Genomic DNA, 19,793 nt, shown 5'->3' on the forward strand with positions numbered 1-19,793 from the left:
GGTGTCAATTTAAGTTTGCTCGTTACCATAACTTTGACTCTTACAGCGAAAAGATTATCCCTCGGATTTTACTTCTAACTCGAGGCTCTATTTAAATTCTGAGTTTGTATGAATGGAAGCTTCTGCTCGGTGGAAAAAGAAATCAACATAAGAATCAAAATAGTGCTCAGAGAACAAACTAAACCACACGTGGAATGGCGGCGGCAGCAGCAGCAGCAGCGCCGGTATATGGTCAACCCGCTGTCTTTGACAGAGGTCATCCGTGCATTTCCTCTGTACTCACTCAACCACCTACCTGGTTTGTTATTGGCGAGACCCGTCGGTGTGAGAAGGTGTCCATCTTTTTGACACGTCCGCGCTCGTTTCTGCCCGTCACCAACTTGCCGTTATCCACGCGCTGAACATGGAAACCCACGAGCCACAGGTCCACGTGTATCCATCACCCCCAACCCCCCCTTTCTTTTTCCTCGCACAAACAACGATACATTTCCTGTTCCCGCGAAGCGAAAGGTTGGCCCAAATTCTCGTTACCACCGTCGTATGAAATTCCCGCCAAACCAATTCGCCTCCCGCGAACTTCTCGAAAATATTTTCTCCCACCTGTTCGCGTGTTACCCGTCACTTTTAACTTCCTTCCTGCCGCGGAGCAGAGCCCAGCAAGGGTCCCATGATCATCTCCCGTCACACAGGTGCGATCCATAAGTCCGGTATCATTTATTTAACCCGACTCCAAAATATTCCGCCACGAACCGCCCGCGCCCCTGCGTCTTCCGCTGCCAGCATTAGCGGTAACCGCACTATCGGTGCCTCCATTCACCTCTCCTCCTTCCCCTGGAAGTCAAAAATCCCTTCAAATTTGAATCTCCCGCCACCCCCACCGCCTCTGTCTCCCTATATATTCGACGGTCCTCTCTCACATATCCAAATAAATCCCAGCCTTTCTTCTGTACCGCGTGCTTCTATCTTCGCCTTTTCGATCAACCAACCATGCCTGCGATGATGCCCCCGGCCGCTGCCGCTCAAGAAGTAATAGCGGTAGGAGTTGACGAGGGTGAGATGGAGCCGCTGTTGGCGGAGAATCCGGACCGGTTCTGCATGTTTCCCATCACCTACCCGTCAATCTGGGAGTTCTACAAAAAGGCCGTGGCCTCCTTCTGGACGGCGGAGGAGGTGGACTTGTCCCAGGATCTCTCCCACTGGCAGGATCGTCTGTCCGCCGACGAGCACCACTTCATCTCCCATGTCCTCGCCTTTTTTGCCGCCTCCGATGGCATCGTCCTCGAGAACCTGGCGGCCCGGTTCATGCGCGACGTCCAGCTTCCTGAGGCCCGCGCCTTCTACGGCTTCCAGATCGCTATCGAGAACATCCACTCTGAGATGTATTCTCTCCTCCTCGACACGTACATCAAGGACCCCGGCGAGAAGTCCCGCCTCTTCCATGCCATTGACACCGTCCCTCCTGTCGCCCGCAAGGCCGAGTGGGCGCTACGCTGGATCGAATCCTCTGTCTCATTCGCCGAGCGCCTCGTTGCCTTCGCCTGCGTCGAGGGAGTCTTCTTCTCCGGCTCCTTCTGCGCCATCTTCTGGCTCAAGAAGCGAGGCCTCATGCCGGGTCTCACCTTCTCAAACGAGCTCATCTCCCGTGACGAGGGTCTCCACTGCGACTTCGCCTGCCTCCTCTACAGTCTTCTTCGCAACAAGCTCTCCGAGTACCGTGTCCGTGAAATCGTTGCCGATGCCGTTGACATCGAGCGGGAATTCGTCTGCAATGCCCTGCCGGTCGCCCTTGTCGGGATGAATGGCGACCTCATGAGTCAGTATATCGAGTTCGTGGCTGACCGCCTGCTTGGGGCGCTAGGTTACGACAAGTTGTACGGGGCGGCCAACCCCTTCGACTGGATGGAGCTCATCTCGCTGCAGGGGAAGACAAACTTCTTCGAGAAGAGGGTCGGCGACTACCAGAAGGCCTCGGTGATGTCGAGCTTGAACGGTAATGGAGCCATCCATGTGTTTAAGCTGGATGAGGATTTTTGAAGGGATTTCTCCGTTCTCCTATGATCTCCTTACCTTTGAATTTTGGTTTTTGATTTAATGCTATTTGTTGCTTGTCTTATCTTTATATGTATAAAGAATGGATATCTTAACAAGGCAACGAGAGTGACTTGTTCTACTACCAACGGGTTGCTCGAGGAAATGCCTATTTTAGTTGGTTCCTTGTGTCTGTAATATGCTCGAGGAAATGTCCCAGCCGTGTATATAGCTAAGCTGCCTTAGCCGTGTAAATTGTGTGCGTTCAGTGCATAATCGATGTCTGAAGGAATACTCGAGCTACTTATGCAAATGGCCCCTAATATAAGGGAGATCCTTCCTCTACTGTTCTACATACCTATCCTTGCCCCTTCAATATATAGTTGTCTCATTAATGTTCATTTACAAAAGTTAGTCAATAATTATTAATCGGTTAACAGATGAAGGTTTTAAAGGGAGTTAATAAAATGAAAGCTTGAACATTTATAATCTAACAATCCAACAGAACTCTTATTGATCCATGATAATCATAGGGTTCTTTTATCACTTATGAAAAGGTGAGGAAAAAATGCACGATCATTTCTATGAAAGAGGAAAAAATACAACGTTAAAAATACATAACAATTTACCTTCTCTGATTATTGCCTCTGGTATTGATATAGATAATTTTGGTCATTAATTTGACATGATGAAATTGATATATATATTTCTTTTATCTTTGAGTTTGAAAAAGGATAGAGAACCTAGAGGGATGTATTTTAGGAGTCACAATTCAATGGAAGAAAAATTTTTCTAAAGAAAAAAAAAAGATTTGTATCTCATCTCGATTCATTCCTTGTAAAAACAAAATGCATCAGATGAGTTCAATAAAATCTTTCCAATCGTCATTAGGAAGAAGATGATATACTTATATTCTAGATGGATTTATTTTGTGTGGAGATATGTTTTACCTAGTTAGGATGCATAAAATATTTTGATACTTATATCTAGTGCATATGCATAGAGATGTTTTGCTTCACTAAGGTGTAATAAACTATTTGCTTCATTAAGAGGACAATTTAGCTATGTAAAATGCTTTCATCATATATTTTTTGGATGCTTTTATTTATCCTAGACAACTATATCACATGTAATTGGTCGTGATAGATATGATATGAGATGCTATGTTCGCTGTTATGTTTTATGCACAAGTATTCTTTTTATAAACTTATGTTATTAATTTAATCACTAGTGAATGTGTAATACAATATAAATGAGTCTTTGTCCTTAGTTGGGTTTAATTTCCAAGAGGATGTTTTTTTTTTCCCTTTTATGCTCAACTAAAGGGAAGCATTTTTATCTAATTTTAGTGACATTGAGCACTCCCATGTGAGACACACTTAGTTGTAGATCACCACAAGTTGGAGTCAAATGAGTTCAACCTAATTGTGTTTTATTTCAAGGAGACTATTAATTCAATTTTAAGGGAGGCATTCTTCGTATCTTTTACTTTTAATATCAATCGAGCAACAATAGACTTAGTCGAGTCAGATAATACAGACTTGAAGATGAGGCACAACCTAGTTTAGGATGCTAACATTGATGAAGATGTATCTAATTTTGATCGTCATAAAGGACATGACCTTTTCTTTTATGATGTGAGGATATGATTGTGTCAAAAAAATAATCATTTTAAGTATGCAATCGACTTAAAAATATGATTATAAAAAAGAACATGATCATTTTGAGGATACAATCGACTTAAGGTGTAATGATTATTGATTTGAATGATAAAATTAAAATTAAAATTTAAAATATTGATTTAAATGATTCTTCGGTTTGGTAGTCAGCCAATTTAAATTTTTCGATCCCTAATTGCTATGAACTTATCCTTTGGTTTCGATTTTGTTTTTATTCAAATTTGGAATCCTACAATCGGTTGATCTGCTTTTTCTTGTTCTAAATTTTGATTCTCTCCCCCATCCCTTAGATCGGGTCTGCTAGTCAATTCTCACTAATAAAAAAAGTTCTTTTAATTCGTATTAGATGAGATGTGAAATGCCATATTTATGAGATGTGTTTTATCATGTATAATTGATTGATTAATTAATTAAGTTTAAAATAGGATAATTGATATAGATGTTTGAACGAAATAGTGTTATGCATATCTTGAAACATGTTACTTTCTTGATAAACTAAATTTCCGTAGATTCTGGGGCATTTCAGATTTCGTGGTGACAATATCATGTTTATATTTATGAATTTACTTAATATGTGTAATTATTTATCTTTTTATTTTGATAAATTATAAATATTTATATTTATTGATTGACATTTGACCATGTATGTGAGTTATTTAGGCACATGAATAATTATATCATTATACGCTTAATGATATGATTATATTATTGAATTTTAGATTTTGATGATAAATTAATTGATAATATTTATGATCTGATTTGTGTTTTGAATGACGTAGGAAGTTTCAACCGAGGAGAGACAATTAAAGTAGGAAGAATCATGTTGGGCCGGAGTGGAACATGTCAGAAGATTAGACGTCGAGCCGGAGGATCGGTCGACGAATCGGTAGAAGACTTCGGGCCATAGGTTCGGGCATCGGGCCAAGAAGAGCGAAAATTACGCTAAAGAAATCGGAGTTGCGGAGGTCAATTGGCCGATTGGGCAATAGGCCACAAAGAAGACGATGCACTGAAGAATCAGACGAGGTATCGATGAACCAATGACATGTCGGACAATATTTAATTTAGCTTTGTAATAATTGTCTAGATCAAAATAGGTTTTAGATGTAATTGGGTTAAAATTAAGTCAACTCAATTAGAGGCTAATTGGGCTAAAGTTTGGACTGTGTTGGGCTAAGTGAAAGGCTCAAATAATGACATAATAGGTGGAACCATTAGTAGCATAATTTCCGAGATTGTATCGGTGGTGGTATCGCCCAATGGTAGAGTGTTAGGCCATTGTACAATCAGACTAGGTGGTGGTACTGCCCAGCACTAATAGTGGTACCGATATGTCACGGACTTAGCTGGTTTTGCCTAAGTCGTGCGGCACCCTTGCGTGTCCGTCCGGAAAGGTCAGCCTCCCCGAAGCCTCCCATTGTCCCTTAGGACCAACAAAAGAGAGAACGGGTTAGAGAGAATGCCTCAATCGGGATCCACAAGCAAACATCTCCGAAAAACACTTCATAGACAATGCAAATTACAAACAGACTTTGTAAGCTCTGAACAGTTGCACAACAAAGGGTAAAATGGTCCATTATAGACCGAGAATCTCTCACACGTGTCCACATGACACAACCTTTATTTACAAGCCTAAAGAGGCCACCAACCTAACTAAAATGGGACTATTAAGCCTTTGGTTGTCCCTCTACATGTTGTACAAGACATGAACATATCAAAAGACACGGACATACATAAGCATTACATCAAACATCCTATTTAGAAGTTTGTCCGTGACATTCTCCCCCACTTATTCCTTCGATGTCCTCGTCGAAGCCTTTGTGAACATTGCAACTCCTCACCTTTGTTGAGTCTCCAATCTTCCGCTCTAGCTGCAATGCGCCTCTTGGCTCCCAGCTGCTCTTCGCTGTTGTTTTTTTTTTTAGTAGTCGAACATTTGATCCGCCATGTTGCTTCAACTCACCAATGACTCTGACTCTGGTGTGGGGTTGGCTGAGTTGTGTTGATCCTTATTGATTCCTGCGGATCCTCCAAATGAAGGAAAAGACCATCCTTACTACGCCAGTCTCTCAAATACTTCATGCTGCTTGAACTGGGTGGATGCTTATTGGAGCTTTAACGAGCATCATCTCGCAAACTTATGAAGTTTTGGGTCCTTCCTCCACAAAATTTACTCATTGACTCTTCTTTCACTTAGTTGTCACATCCAAGTAGATTCATATCACTTCCGCTTTCGATTGGTATTTCGTTGGGAAATGAAGCAGACAATCTACTCTCAATAGCACTGATCACCGTTGGTGAGGATTTAACAACTATTATCTTCCATTATCATCGAATGGTCTTTGAACTTGTACAGAGCTCCACTACTGGATAGATAAGAGAATTGGGGTACTCGGTTTCGCCCATTCTCTTAAGGGTTGAGAAGACAAAGGTTACTTAACTTCGCCCGCCTCCTCGAGGTTGTACTCCATGCATCGAGCTGGTTACTAGCCTTCGCCTGCTCTTTACTCACACTTCTGAAGCACTTGAAGTGTTTGCACTCCTTGCGTTGAGTTAGTTACTATGATTCACCTTCTCAATGCCATCGAACTTCTGGAATGCAGGAAGTTTTCACCCCAACTTGGAGTAATTCTCTCATAGGTTTGGTCACCTCTGGGATTGTACCGTCTTCTCCATTAACCCTGTCGCCTACTCCACTAAGTAGCAAAGGTACATCACCACGTACTGCTTGCTTCGTTCCTTGGTTATGCACTCTTGCATGACCCGAAGTCCTTCACTTTCGGCTATCTTGATGAGAAGCTCATTGACACCGGTTTTATGAAGTTCCTCGACCTCTGCCCTTCAGCCTTGTCTCGGTACTTGGAGATTGCCTCTGCATGCTCCACCTCCTCGGCCCCTTTCACGACCAAGCGCTCTCCTCCCATGAGAGCAAGGGATCAATGACTTTCACGAAAGTCCCGCCTCTACGGTACCATGGCGCTGCCATGCCCATGGCCCTACTATCCGTCGCCTCGCATCTGCATCCCTTTTCTTCATGATCAGTAGATATGTCTCCGTGGTACTCCTTTGAGTCCACCTCCATTCTAACTGATGCTTGATTTTGGGTAGCTAAGTCCCTCTGGACTCGTCGTCACTTCCTCGCCCCTTTCGACCCCCTGCTTCAACACCTCTGTGTTCTCCAAGCAATCTGTTTGGTCGATGGAAAGACAGACTGTAACTCTCATGCATGGCCTCTGCCATCACGTTGTAGGGTTTGCACCGATTCTGTTCTCCTTAGCTTCCTTGGTAGCAACGTTCGCTTACTCGACCTTGTCCTCTGACTTGCCGGGCTCCCTTAAGCGAATATGAGCTCTGGAGCAGTCCAACTCTCTAGCTGCTTTGATCATACCTCTGTATGATCAAGTCCCTCCCATGGGACTCACTGATACTTGCATTCGAACTTTTCCCTTGGTGGAACCCAGCCCCCATATGCTGATGACCAAGGTTTTTATCTGATGCAAAATTCGATGCACGCATGAAAGACCCGCCTCTGCGGTACCATGACCTTCACTCCTTGAATCCATAGCCCTTTTTGTCGTTGTGTTGTTCACCGAAGTGGAGCTTCCAGTAGCTCCCGATCATACCTCCGTATGATCTAGTCCCTCACGGGACTAGATTGTGTGTATCACATTACCACGAACTGTTCCACCACGATCCGCTGCACCATGTCACCTCCTGGTGACATCTCCATTGCATTCTGATCCTTGTGGGATGAACTCAAATTGTGAACCCTCCATGTGTGGCCTCTACCAATATATCGCAGGGTCTCTTCCACCTTCGATTTTGTTCGCTCCTTTGGCAATCGACCTTCATCCACCCACTCTTGGGTCACATCTAGATGAAGCACCGCTCTAGGACAGTCCGTCGTCTAGTAGCTCCCGAAGTCCCCCGACTTCGCTGCAATTAGTGCACCATTGTCTGGATCTTGGGCTTCTGCCCCTACTAGCACAATCTCTGCTGCGCACCGCTTCCTGCCCAACAACTTGATTTGCAACACTGTGGCATATTCTTTAAGAGTACCCGCCTCTATGTCCTCTTACCTCGTGCTAAGGCCTTCTGAAACCAACTTCACCTCCGCAAATTGAGTTGCCTTAGTTCCTCCATCAAATGCTTTTCCGAGATAAGGTGCATGTGCCCAGAAGCTCCCTTCGTCTTTGGCACCATGCAAGATGAGTCCACTCCGTTAGAATGAAGGACCCATGGAACAACATGATCTTACTCTTGCCTCTGCAAGAGTTTATGTCCTTGACCTCTATCTAAGGAAAGCACTGTGCCTCTGCTCCATGTTCCAACTTCTATGCTGGCTCCCTTCATGCGGCTTGGGTACTTCGCCAAGTTACACCCAAGTTGCTCTGCTCCTCGTTTTTGCATTGAGTCGATGGTGGCACTCGCGCCCACCATTCCATGGGTCAGCCCTCCCTTGAGTCTGATCTCCATATCGACTCCAAGTGTGCCTTCATTTAAGTTGTTTTGGGTTGCTCCCCCACTTGATCTCGTAATGCATCCACCAATGCATTCTCTCAAGCAAGATCATGCGACAACTCCTCGCCGCTTGCTCAATCCATTGAGCTTCGTGGAGTTATTGTTTGTTGAGGTACTCCTCCTCAACATGTGAGGTCCGTCCCACATGATTCTCCCTCTGGAGAGCCGGGACTTATCCCTCCTGGATAACTGTCCCCATTGGAGCAACATCTCTCTTCGTTTCGGAGACCACCATCCCCTTGGACTACTCCAATCTGCTGAACAAACTGTGCATTGTTCTGCCTCCTGCAAACGCACTTGCTAGATTGCGACTCCACGTCAATACAACCCCCGCTGCACCACTCAAGGCCTAGCAACATGCTGAACTCGTTGCACACTTCAGCCTCCTACGGACGTATCCTTCACATGCCGAAGAGAAAGTTTCAATGCTCCATGGTGCCGAGTTTCGGTCGCCTTGGGATGGCCGCGAACATTCCATCGTCCGCATACAAGCCCATGCATGAGTACCGAATTCTGAGTTAGCAATTCCCCTCACCTCTGTGAGCTTTACACAACTCTTTCAATCGCTGAGCAACTCATTCCACCTTGCATGGTCTCATTCTTTACCAAGCGCCTCGCTTGCCTTGAGCACCATCAAGTATAGTTGTCAACGTTGAGCCATAGCTCAAACTCAACCATCCCAACATTTGTGCGCTCCGCATTCTTCCAAGCTTGCCTATTCTCGTGGTGCCTCTTGCGCGAAGGGTTGGCCATTCCTTTGAATACCAATCTCAGATGCTCGCTCCTCCGAGCGACTCCTTTTCCCTATATCTCCATGCCCGTTTTCCCCCAAACGGTTGCGCGTGTGCTGACTGCCCTCAACGCAGCCCCGCTAGGTCCCCCACATTTGCATGTTAAGTGTTTCTATGAGTGCTTGTCCCGCTCTGATACCATCTGTCATGGACTTAGATAGTTTTGCCTAAGTCGTGCGGCACCCTTGCGTGTCCATCCGCAAAGGTCAGCCTCCTCGAAGCCTCCCATTGTCCCTTAGGACCAACAAAAGAGATAACAGGTTAGAGAGAACGCCTCAATCGGGATCAACAAGCAAACATCTTCGAAAAACACTTCATAGACAATGCAAATTACAAACAGACTTTGCAAGCTCTGAACAGTTGCACAACAAAGGGTAAAATGGTCCATTACAGACTGAGAATCTCTCACACGTGTTCACGTGACAAACCTTTATTTACAAGCCTAAAGAGGCCACCAATCTAACTAAAATGAGACTATTAAGCTTTCGGTCGTCCCTCTACATGCTGTACAAGGCATGAACATACCAAAAGACATGGACATACATAAGCATTACATCAAACATCCTGTTTAGAAGTTTGTCCGGGACAGATAGTACCCAAAAAACTCGGGATAAGATTAGTTTTTGCTCCAAGTTTGAATCAATTTGAAGCCTATAAATATCCCTCTCATCCTTGGTTAAGAAATACAAGCACAAAGAACTTAAAAGTGGGGAAATACTATAGCAATAACTTGAGAGATCCCCTCATCTAGTTCTAAAGTTTATAATTCTATTCAGGGAAGAGTGAATGCTTGTAAAAGGTTGTCTCCTAGACCCATGAAAAGGAGAAGATAAGTGTAAAATGGTAGCTGATCTTCACTCATTGAAAGAATATCGTTAGTGGATGCTGATGACCTCGACAGAAGAGGAATCAAGAGTGGATGTAGGTCACGACGATCGAACTACTATAAAACTCGATTTGCTTTTCTATTTATGTAATTTATCTTTACTGTAAACTGTCTTACTTATTTTATTTTTTCATTACACTCTTCCGTATGCTTTCAAGTCAAGCACATTTTCGATATGATTTTTATCGAAATAAAGATTTTTTGAACCAACGTCATTTTTATCCATCGTACTAATTCAACTCCCCTCCCCCATTTCTTAGTACCGACTCGATCCTAACATATATAATATATTAAGATGATCTTACTAAAGACATAAAGGACTATTATCTTAACATCATCCAAAGGGACATATTTTTAGCTTGAAGAACACAACATTTATAATACAGGTTCTCGTGAAAGATGTTCAAACTGATAATAATATGATGATTGGTCAGCTAAAGAAAAAATAAAAAAATAAAAAATAAAAAGTATATTAGTGTCAAAATGGAGTTTAAGTCTAACTCATATCCATAGGTAATTATTTATTGCTCTTATATAGAGTTATAAAAATAATATATCTTCATAAAACACTCTACAGACATCCTTGGTATGACTGTCTTATACAAATGATTGTATATGACCGTGACTTAGACTAAGGCAATCACTAAAAATTATCATGAATAATTAAGATTTAGCATATGACTAATAACGTGTAATACCATAATATAGATATCAATATTGTGTGTGATAGTTGAAATCTAGTTCGAAGAAATGTAGTTCTAAGACTTGGCTTATTCAATTTCCTCCTATAAAAAATATCACACTTAGTAAAGTTTAAGTCTATAAAGACACTTCACCGAGTAACTTAATATTTTTTATTTATTTAAAATTTTAAGTTTTGTGGGAGATTATTATAGATTTTATTTAAAATATAAAATCTCAAAAAAAAATATTTATCATTTATTTATTTATTTCCTCTTAATTTTTTACTGTTGTGGGTTACTTTACTGATATTTATTGGTTATGATTATTATTACCCCTAGTTTCTTCTGATGGAGAATTTAACGAAAAATCTTCTCTTCTCACTCGGAAAATCTTATATGATTTTCACAAGATCTTTGGATAAAAACTTAATAATAACATTAAATTTGATTTATCTTATTAATTATTAAATCGGATTTAATGTTATTGTAGAGTTCTTACCCAATAATATTGCCGTTGATAGATGGCCAGCCCTCATCAGGAGACCACCTTTTTAATTGGGAAGGTGGTTATTGAACTTGTTGAGGAGGAGGGGACCTATAACCTGGTCAATCTTTGCTTGCCGTTTGACTCTGCTCTGGTCAACCATCCGGACCAACTGGAAGATGATCAATCACTAACTCAAACAATCTAATTCATTATCCGAACCGATCGACGATATGGTTTCTGGTTTTTCTTTTGGTTCAATCAGTCAGTCCATTCCAGTCCAGGTTTTATAACTACGATGAGAAAAAAGGAACAGAATTGTTCTCTTTCACGTTAACCAGTTGTCATCGTCTTCTTGCTTTCTGCAGTAACACAATGTGGGTATTGTAGAATGCGAATTAGTTTGGAAGAAGATTATGGAGTACACGCACTTGCTTCAGACACGGATAGGATAGGAACAACTCGTTTATCCCATGCTTCATGTGAATCTTTGGGCATGAAAAGCATTGCTTCTGTCTCCTATGTCGTGAAGAAACTGGCGATATCTCTCTCTGTCACTGCGGTCAACGTGTCTCGGCGGAAGGCTGCTGCGACAGTAGAACAGAAAGGTCATCGTTCTCCTTTGGTTTGCTCTCGTCACCTCTTCTGAATGGTCAAACAGAAAGGTCAACAAGCAGATTTTAAAGACCCGGAAGACAAAACAACTGATGGATGCATGCATGCATGCTGACTTGTCCCGGTCAAATGAAGATGCATGCAACGATGATCGGTTCAACGCCAGTGGTGAAGACTTTTCTGCACTCCAAGTGGAACGATCGGGGGAGAGGAGAGTGCTGAGAGCCACTCGATCATTGGTTCTTCGAGACCCACTCAAACACGTCAACGTGTTCCACCTACTCCCATGCGTTCCCTGCGATGGTCGTCGACTCCTCCTTAAAAGCAGGCCAAGCTCGCGGCGTCAGCGTACTGCTTCATTCAATCCTCGTCGCCTCTGCCTGCTGTCGAGAGGGAGTCGGATGGGTCCTCTGGTGCTGGCGTCTCAGTTGGCCGCCGGCCTGGGCGTGCTGGCCGGTGCGGCGATCGTGAAGTCGGCGATGGAGAGTGGCCCGATGGCCGGCGGGTTGCCACGGTGCGCGACGTGCAACGGGACGGGCCGCGTCGCGTGCCTATGCTCCAGGTGGTCCGACGGGGACGTCGGGTGCCGGTCCTGCGTCGGCTCCGGCATGATGCTGTGCCGGAGCTGCGGTGGATCGGGGTCCGGCCGGCCGCTCCCGATTCAAGTCCCGATGCGGTCCACCCGCTCTCCATGACATGAGAGATGAGCACCATGTGTTTGTATATATGACCTGAATTATTGATGATGGTGACTTGGGGCCTATAATTTTGTATTTTGTATTTTGTATTTTGTATTTTTTATTTTCCATTTCACACATCTTTTTTATTTCTCTCTATGTGACTGATACATTCAACAATATAATTTAATGGGAAAAATATGCTAAACTTATGAGTAAGATATGCGGCTATTCTCTTTTCTTTAAATCTGCGAATACTTATTCCTGGAGATGTTATGTTGGTAGAATAAGTATCTCTGTAAGCCGGGCTTAATCTATGGATCTAATGCTAGAAATTACTGGTAAATTGACTCAAACATTACTTTTTCTTACCATTTTTCCCGAAAAAGAATTCTTTAATTTCATGTCTTCCTATGAGTGCTTGTAAGGTTTCCTTTCTTCCTATTTCTGATATAGCTCCCATAGTTAAAAGTGAGTCTATCGTTGCTCGGTAACTTGGTTACGCTATTATGACAGAAGAGCAAACAGAGTCATGGCGATCAGCAGCAAGAAGAAAAGATATCAATCACATCACTATTTTAAGCTTTTACTCGTATATTGTTTCATCAGAAAAAACTTGTTATATGCATTTTTTTCTCGTTTATATTAAGGTTTCCGAGTGGGTTCTGAGTAGTTCAAAGAAAGTTCATTGAGGATGATGTTAGGATCTTTGGTAGAGGATTTAGAGCAGATCTTAGGACGATAGATAAACACAAGAGTAATGCAAAACTGATCTATGATCATTTCATTACTGCTTTCCCAGGCTTTAAATTGTTCTTAGACATTCTGCTGTCTTAATCACACCATTTGATTGATTCAGAAATAGGCAAATTCGATTTGGTCTCGGTGCTTCTGGAATATCTACGAGGCAAATTCTCTCTCAAGAGATTGAAATGTAACGTAAGTTTTTCCAAGTAGGATACTAATAATAATAATAATTGTTTTTATAACGAATAAGCCGGAAATAAGTAGTGAAGATATGTGGATATTTTATTCTGGTTGTAGATGCAGATTTTGATGTTTGAGAGAAGAATGCAATATCTGATTTCATAGATCCCCATACATAATAAGCTCTCTGGTCCTTTGCATCTCAAATCTTTTCCTGCTCTCACATTTGTTAGTGGCCTTAGTTGATACATCTTCCTCTTGTGCAAGCCTTGCGGATCTTATCCTCTGTCATCTAAGAAATGTGACCAACAATATCTTCTCTGCATATTTTTATTGGAAGTCATTGTCATTTCGGAAGATATTTTCAGAATTTGATATAATTAAAATATTTTTTTTCTTTTAATATATGCATGATTCATCAAAATTCTCTCAAACCCATCCCACCTTTCCATGGCCTTAGAGCCAATGATATTATTATTTTATGATGGTTCATTTACTAATTACTCCCCTCTTGCGGTTATCGATTTTGTTTTCATGAATTTTATGTATGCTATCCTCTTTGTTGGATAAAATACTCACTCTACCTTTGACTCTCTACATACATACTGAATACTATACAATATGAGACGATCTACAAGAAGTGAAACAACAAAAGTATTATATATATATATTTTTTTCTTTTATCAAATTTGATGCACTTGAGATGATTTTAATATTTAACCACAACACTTTGATTCTTATGTAAAAATGTACAATAATATTGCATTACCAATCATCCCTCGAGCTTAAACTTCTCTCAGCGCTACATCAGGTTGGATTGGAGAGCTCTTGGCATTTAAGATAGCCATTGAATCCAACTGCTATTGGTTTTCTTAATGATTTTTCTTTTGTTATTCCTACTCATTCAAATTGTTTATGGCATCAAAATAAAGGAAATAGATGTCCATTATCACCACACTGGTCTTTCTCATCAGCTTTTGTTTATTTATTTGTTCTTATGTGGCTACTGGTTCTTTGCTTTGGATTTTGTGTTGTGCATGCACAACGAACGTGTAAAATAAATAACCCCAAGTCAAGGTTGGTTGCATATGATTAATCTTCTCAAGATTTACCAATTCTGTGGCTTAAGGTTTCACTTACACATCATTTTATCAACCTGAATCTTCTTTTCAACTTGGTAAAATGATATCAGTGCCTAGTCATCGATCTATCTGCCACTGATTTAATAAGTTGTAAATATTGTAGGAGACACTGATGAAGTATAAAAATTCTTCCTGGTTTTCTCTTGGAGCAATGAAAGGTCCTCATTGGAACCCTAAAACATGATGCCAACATCTACAACAAATTTCTGTGTATTGAAGATTAGCTAACAAAATAGAATATGTTGAATGCACCAAAGGTTGGATTATTGTATTCATAACCATGTACCATTTCTTTGAGCTCATAAACTCCTGTGGTCCTAAAAGAGATGAGATAAAAACAATCGATCTGAGGCAACTGGTTTATGTTTGTCTGCCCACACAAAAACACAGGAGAACAACGTAGGTACTTTGGTCAATCTTCTTAATCACACTTCTGAAGGTGTCAATTATTATGCAAAGTGCTTGAATAATTAATGGCAATTTTTTGTTTGGCTTAACAAAATGTATTCCTGCATGTCTTTTATTTTTTCTTTTTGGGGATTGGCAAATATTTTTGGATTTATTTCTAAGCTGTTTTCCACAAGAAATTGAAGCATGGAAAAAGTTCAATATAAAGGAAAAGAACCTACAGATTGCAACTCGATTCTTCTATAAATATCTCATACGTTTTTAAGCTTTTATGCGGATATAATGTGAGAAAATGCTAAGATTTCTCTAGTAAATTTAGAAAGGATGATAAACTTGTTTGAGGTTTATGTGAGGAAGCGTAAAAAAAGATATATGATTAAGTTTAGGTTAACTTAGGGAATTTATTTATGGTTTAATCTCACAGAATGAAGAAGAATCTAAGTTTTTTTTCTGTATGAACACAAGTAAATAGTGTTGAACCACATAAATTCTATCTCGATTATTGTGGGTATATGTTTTATTCTTGATTCTTTGGATTGTTCTTTTAGTATTAATTGCCGAGGTAGATGTCATCAATCGTCAATGACCATGTAAGCTAAACAAAGTTTTTGTTCTAGTTGTAATTCGGTAGCACCCTAATCTGCCATATATTTGCCTTCTTCTACTGGAAACGCTTTGTTTTATGTGGCTTTTATGAATAATATTGTCTCGTTTCTGCTGGAACTTTAAGACCACTTTTTGTTCTCTTTTAAACCAAAATATAATATTAATCTGCGATAACTGTTCATGGAATTGATGCCCGAAAGATGGCAGTAGAATTTCTCTTATTAGTCAACATGTTTTCTTGTGAGAAAGTGGATTCATTCTGAAACATCCGAGGCTCAACTTGTTCTTTCTTGGCCACAGGCAACGAAACGATGTGAAGCAACATGTGAACTGTCCATTGCTACTTATAATAATACATCAGCAGAAAGATGAATCTGTTTTGAGGTTACATTCAAGCATTCAATATTGCACCGCTATTTTGAGACAGCTCCGACACTGATTCACTTGGGGGTGAAAGCCTGCAATGCAAAGTGAAAGATCAGAGAGATACGTGCATGGATTTGCTGGACAGGAGGAAGACGAAGAGAGTCCACAACTTACAGCGAACACTGTTGCATGGCCAGGATCGGCGAGGTGGGCGAAGAGGTTGTCGATGGGACCCGTGCCGGTGTAGATGGCTTGGAACCACGCCCCCATCACCGCCAGCATCGCGAGTCTCCCGTTCTTGATCTCCTTGGTCCTTAGCTCCTTGACCTTCTCCGGCGAGCCACTGCCCCAGCCGAGGGGGTCGAACCAGAAGCCGCCGGGGTAGCCGACGTCGGTGCCGGTGAGCTTGTTGTTGGGGAAGATGGGGTCGGTGTTGACGCACCCGGGCTTGATGATGTCCGCCCACCGTCTCCCCTCGGCCCATCCGATCAAGATGAGCTCGATGACGAAGAGGGTGGTGGTGTCGGTGAAGTACTCCAGCTGGCCGGCGGTGTACCATGAAGGGGTGTTGAGGATGCCGATCTTTGTGAGGAATTCCGGGATGAAGATTCCGGCGGCTCCCAGCATCGCCCACCGGCAGTGGACGATCTCCGCCTGCTGGTTCCACCTCAGGCTCTCAGGGTCGGATCCAAGGCCCAGGGGATCAAAGCCAAAGTCTCCGGGGAGGCTGCATTCGTCAGCAAGGAACAAGCGGAATCAAGATTAACTCCATGTGAGTGGAGAGATGACGAGGAGAAAGGGAGCGACGACTTCACCTGCCGTCGAGCCATGGCGGAGGGGTGCTGCCTGGGAACCAAAGCGGTCTCTCAGGCACAGCTGCAGCGGACACCGAGAAGGCCCGGCGAGCAGTTTTTGTCGCCCACTTTCCCTGCCTCACCTTCCTTCCTCCACCAAGGAACGATGCCTTGGTCGCGGCAAGAGCAGCTCCATTCTTCTGAGAACTGAAGCAAATCCATTGGAAGCTTAGAAGGACATCAACCAGAAGGAGATAGGAATCCCAACAAGCAATGACATGAGAACAGAAAGAAAGGTCAGCAGCGGATCCTCAGTTCAACCATGGCAACAACATATACTTGCGTTGCTCGAGGACAAGTGTATAGTTACAGAGTATAAGATCTTGCCTGGCGACTGCTGCAACTGCAGAGGAGGAAGCACAGACGGAAGCCATGGAAGAAGCTCTCTCCGATCTCTGGTTCTGGTAATAGCGAGAGGAGGAGAACGGGAGGCACCCGTTTAATGCACGGAATGGGCTTATCTTGGAGAGATAGGATGGCGGCTTCCTGAGGCTCTTATCTCGCGACATGTGGAAGAGGGAATCCAAGTCTTGGCTCCAAAATCATCATCACGGTTGACATGGATACGCCATTGCGCGTCAGCCACCCAATTATTAGGCTTTCTGCTGTCCAAAAGATCTGGAAATTTGATTGGAGTAAGAAAGAAGAAGAAGAAGAAACGGAGGAGGACCTCAAAAATGAGAGAGGGCTTGGCCCCATCAATGAATCAATCAGACCTCAATCGGGATCATCAACTGCCAATGGATTTCCTTGCAACACCATTTCACTCGATCTAACCTGACCTAATCCGACTCATTAACACCTCTGTTGGTAGCTCTTGTTGCATAATTAATTAATTAATTAATTAATAGGATATAAATAAGGTCTTTAGTTGATGATACATGTCAGAGCAGTGTCGAGTGGGTTCTTAGTGGTCCACAAGAGATCGGCTTGGGTTTCCATCGTAATCGAAGTAGATACGTGGGGCACGATCTCAGTGGCCCAAATAACTACTGCAGAACTCTAAAACACTGCAACATTCATCGGGCTGTAAAGGTCGACAAATCTCACTTTATCAAGACTAGAGGTTTTTTGAGTCCATTTATCCATGTCACGGATTGATAGAGTGAGTTGACAGTCTCCCTTTGTGGCTCATACCTACCGCATATAATTGGAAAATAAATTAGATGCTCATGCTCACATTGCACGACGACAGAAAGCAAATGCGACAATCTCAAAGCTGCTACCAGCCCTCAGAGACGGCTCTCCGGTCTCGACTGACCGTCTAGCGAGCCAGCTAAGAAAGCTTAATAAATCATCGCAAATCAATCAGCAGTATAAAATTCGTAAACATTTTCCAGATAACAGCAAATGGATTATAAGCCACATTATATTCCATGCAATAATTAATAGTCCTGGAAAGCGCCTCTGCAAGAAAGGTAACGCTGACTTAGTTCAGCCTTTTATCTGCAACACGGCCATCTCTTGTACCCAGCGGTCTCTGCGATGTGACGATCAGAATAGTCCAACAAGGTAAAACTAAATTAACGAACCTTTAACTGCAACAGGGTCATCTCTTGTAGCCCAGTAGTCTCTGCGATGATCAGAATAGTCCAATAGTCAGGTTGGTTCGAAATGTTCTTAGTCTCGAAATTCCGGTTGTTAGATTATGTGATGATATTTAATTAAGTAAAATATATTATAGAAAAGAAATTTATGTTAAAATAGGATTCCATACAACATAACGTCGAAGGGAGGAACTCTTCTAATAGATTTATCAATCTAAGAGTAGAGAATGATCTAGTTCTCCTTCTTGATATCTCAGATCCGATGATGGGACGCTTATAGATCAGATAAGATTTATTTTTCTGAACAATAATAAAAGGTACGCATGTAATATTGTTAGATCTAATTTTATTTGATTTCAATCTTAATATAGAAGTTTTTTCGCATTACAAACAACATGATTACATGCTAACAATTGGTATCAGAGCCTCTGTTCTTGAGATTAAATATATTAGATATATTATTTTTATTTATGATGCTTGAATGATCCCTATTTCATCGATTGTTTTGTTGTCTGCTTGTTGGCAATGTTAGATTTGTTGTAAATGCGATCTCCAATAATCTCGAAGTAGCAATGGTCGTCGTCGACCGTGCTGTGTACAACCAACGAATCTACTACGTTGGGCAACGTGCGCATCGCAACGGTTGTGCTGGGCATCGTGCGCACCGCAGCACAGCAAGCGGTGGCCGCACGCGGGCAACACTGCACCCATGCAGCGGTCGCACGAGCGCATGCGTCCATGCCACGGCCGCGCGCGGGTAGGCCGCATCCAAGCAGCGACCGCTCGTGTGCAAAAGTTGTGACTAAGCAGCAGCCGTGCATAGGCAGGAGCCGCTCACCGACGGCGGTCATGCGCGGTTAGGCCGCGCCAAGGTGACGGCCACGCATGGCAAGAACCACTACAGCGGTCGCGCGCTGGCAAAGGTAGCCCCGCGGCTACAACGGCGTGGCAGCGCTGCACGTGCAAAGGCGACGACGCTGCAGATCAGATTTTTAGGCAAAATCACAGTTTTACCCTAAGGTTTCCCTTTGGTCAAATTATAGCTTTACCCTTATGTATTTTATTAATATCCTTTAATTCTTTTGATAGTTTTGTCAGTTTATGAATCTTATAATTCTAGTTTATATCATGTCAAATATTTATAGTTTTACCCTTATAAAATTAAGAATTCTAATTTATATTCTCAATTATAAAATTGATAAATATGATTTATTATAATTATGATTAAATTTAATCATGATTATATTTTGATTATTTGATTGGATTTAATTTTTGATTAAAAAACTATAAATTAGGTTTACTTTTATAGTTTTCTTATATAATTATTGATTATATTTTAACATGCGGTAAATAAAATTCAATTATCGTTTTTGGATATTCATTTGATTATTCACATGTATAAATTTTTAAAATTATGAAATAATATTTATCTTTCATAAGGTATGATTTATACATTATCATAATTATCATATGTTTTTTTTTGCTGATTAATGTTCAATAATTATTATGATTGTTATTCTATTATTGAACTGCTTTAGCATAAATCAAGATAAATAAATTTATGAATATTATTTATAAT

The 19,793-nt window shown here is 41.8% G+C and overlaps 3 protein-coding genes across 3 annotated transcripts; 2 read left to right on the forward strand and 1 right to left on the reverse strand.

Annotated features, from left to right (window-relative positions):
• Positions 1-939: 939 nt before the first annotated feature.
• LOC135615159 (ribonucleoside-diphosphate reductase small chain-like) lies at positions 940-2,177 on the forward strand. Its single transcript, XM_065113291.1, has one exon. It carries the CDS (start codon positions 988-990, stop codon positions 2,032-2,034), a length of 1,047 nt encoding a protein of 348 aa, XP_064969363.1. The 5' UTR covers positions 940-987; the 3' UTR covers positions 2,035-2,177.
• Positions 2,178-11,766: 9,589 nt separating this feature from the next.
• LOC135613550 (uncharacterized) lies at positions 11,767-12,583 on the forward strand. The gene has a single exon (XM_065110577.1). It carries the CDS (start codon positions 11,780-11,782, stop codon positions 12,380-12,382), a length of 603 nt encoding a protein of 200 aa, XP_064966649.1. The 5' UTR covers positions 11,767-11,779; the 3' UTR covers positions 12,383-12,583.
• Positions 12,584-15,761: 3,178 nt separating this feature from the next.
• On the reverse strand, positions 15,762-17,191 carry LOC103988627 (chlorophyll a-b binding protein 7, chloroplastic-like). Its single transcript, XM_009407209.3, has 4 exons — positions 16,995-17,191; positions 16,629-16,814; positions 15,988-16,540; positions 15,762-15,905 (listed from the first exon to the last, which is right to left on the reverse strand). The coding sequence occupies exons 1-4, from the start codon at positions 17,174-17,176 to the stop codon at positions 15,888-15,890; spliced, it is 939 nt and encodes a 312-aa protein (XP_009405484.2). The 5' UTR covers positions 17,177-17,191; the 3' UTR covers positions 15,762-15,887.
• Between the last annotated feature and the right edge of the window lie 2,602 nt (positions 17,192-19,793).

This window comes from Musa acuminata, chromosome BXJ2-6, assembly GCF_036884655.1.
Source record: "Musa acuminata AAA Group cultivar baxijiao chromosome BXJ2-6, Cavendish_Baxijiao_AAA, whole genome shotgun sequence".
Lineage (NCBI taxonomy): Eukaryota > Viridiplantae > Streptophyta > Magnoliopsida > Zingiberales > Musaceae > Musa > Musa acuminata.

Bases quoted from the DNA above. Each gene is read 5' to 3' on its own strand.
- LOC135615159 (XM_065113291.1), top strand. From the start codon at position 988: ATGCCTGCGATGATGCCCCCGGCCGCTGCCGCTCAAGAAGTAATAGCG.
- LOC135613550 (XM_065110577.1), top strand. From the start codon at position 11,780: ATGGATGCATGCATGCATGCTGACTTGTCCCGGTCAAATGAAGATGCA.
- LOC103988627 (XM_009407209.3), bottom strand. From the start codon at position 17,176: ATGTCGCGAGATAAGAGCCTCAGGAAGCCGCCATCCTATCTCTCCAAG. The intron at 16,815-16,994 runs GCAAGATCTTAT...GATTTGCTTCAG, and splicing joins GCAGTTGCAGCAGTCGCCAG to TTCTCAGAAGAATGGAGCTG. The intron at 16,541-16,628 runs GTGAAGTCGTCG...TGACGAATGCAG, and splicing joins CCGCCATGGCTCGACGGCAG to CCTCCCCGGAGACTTTGGCT.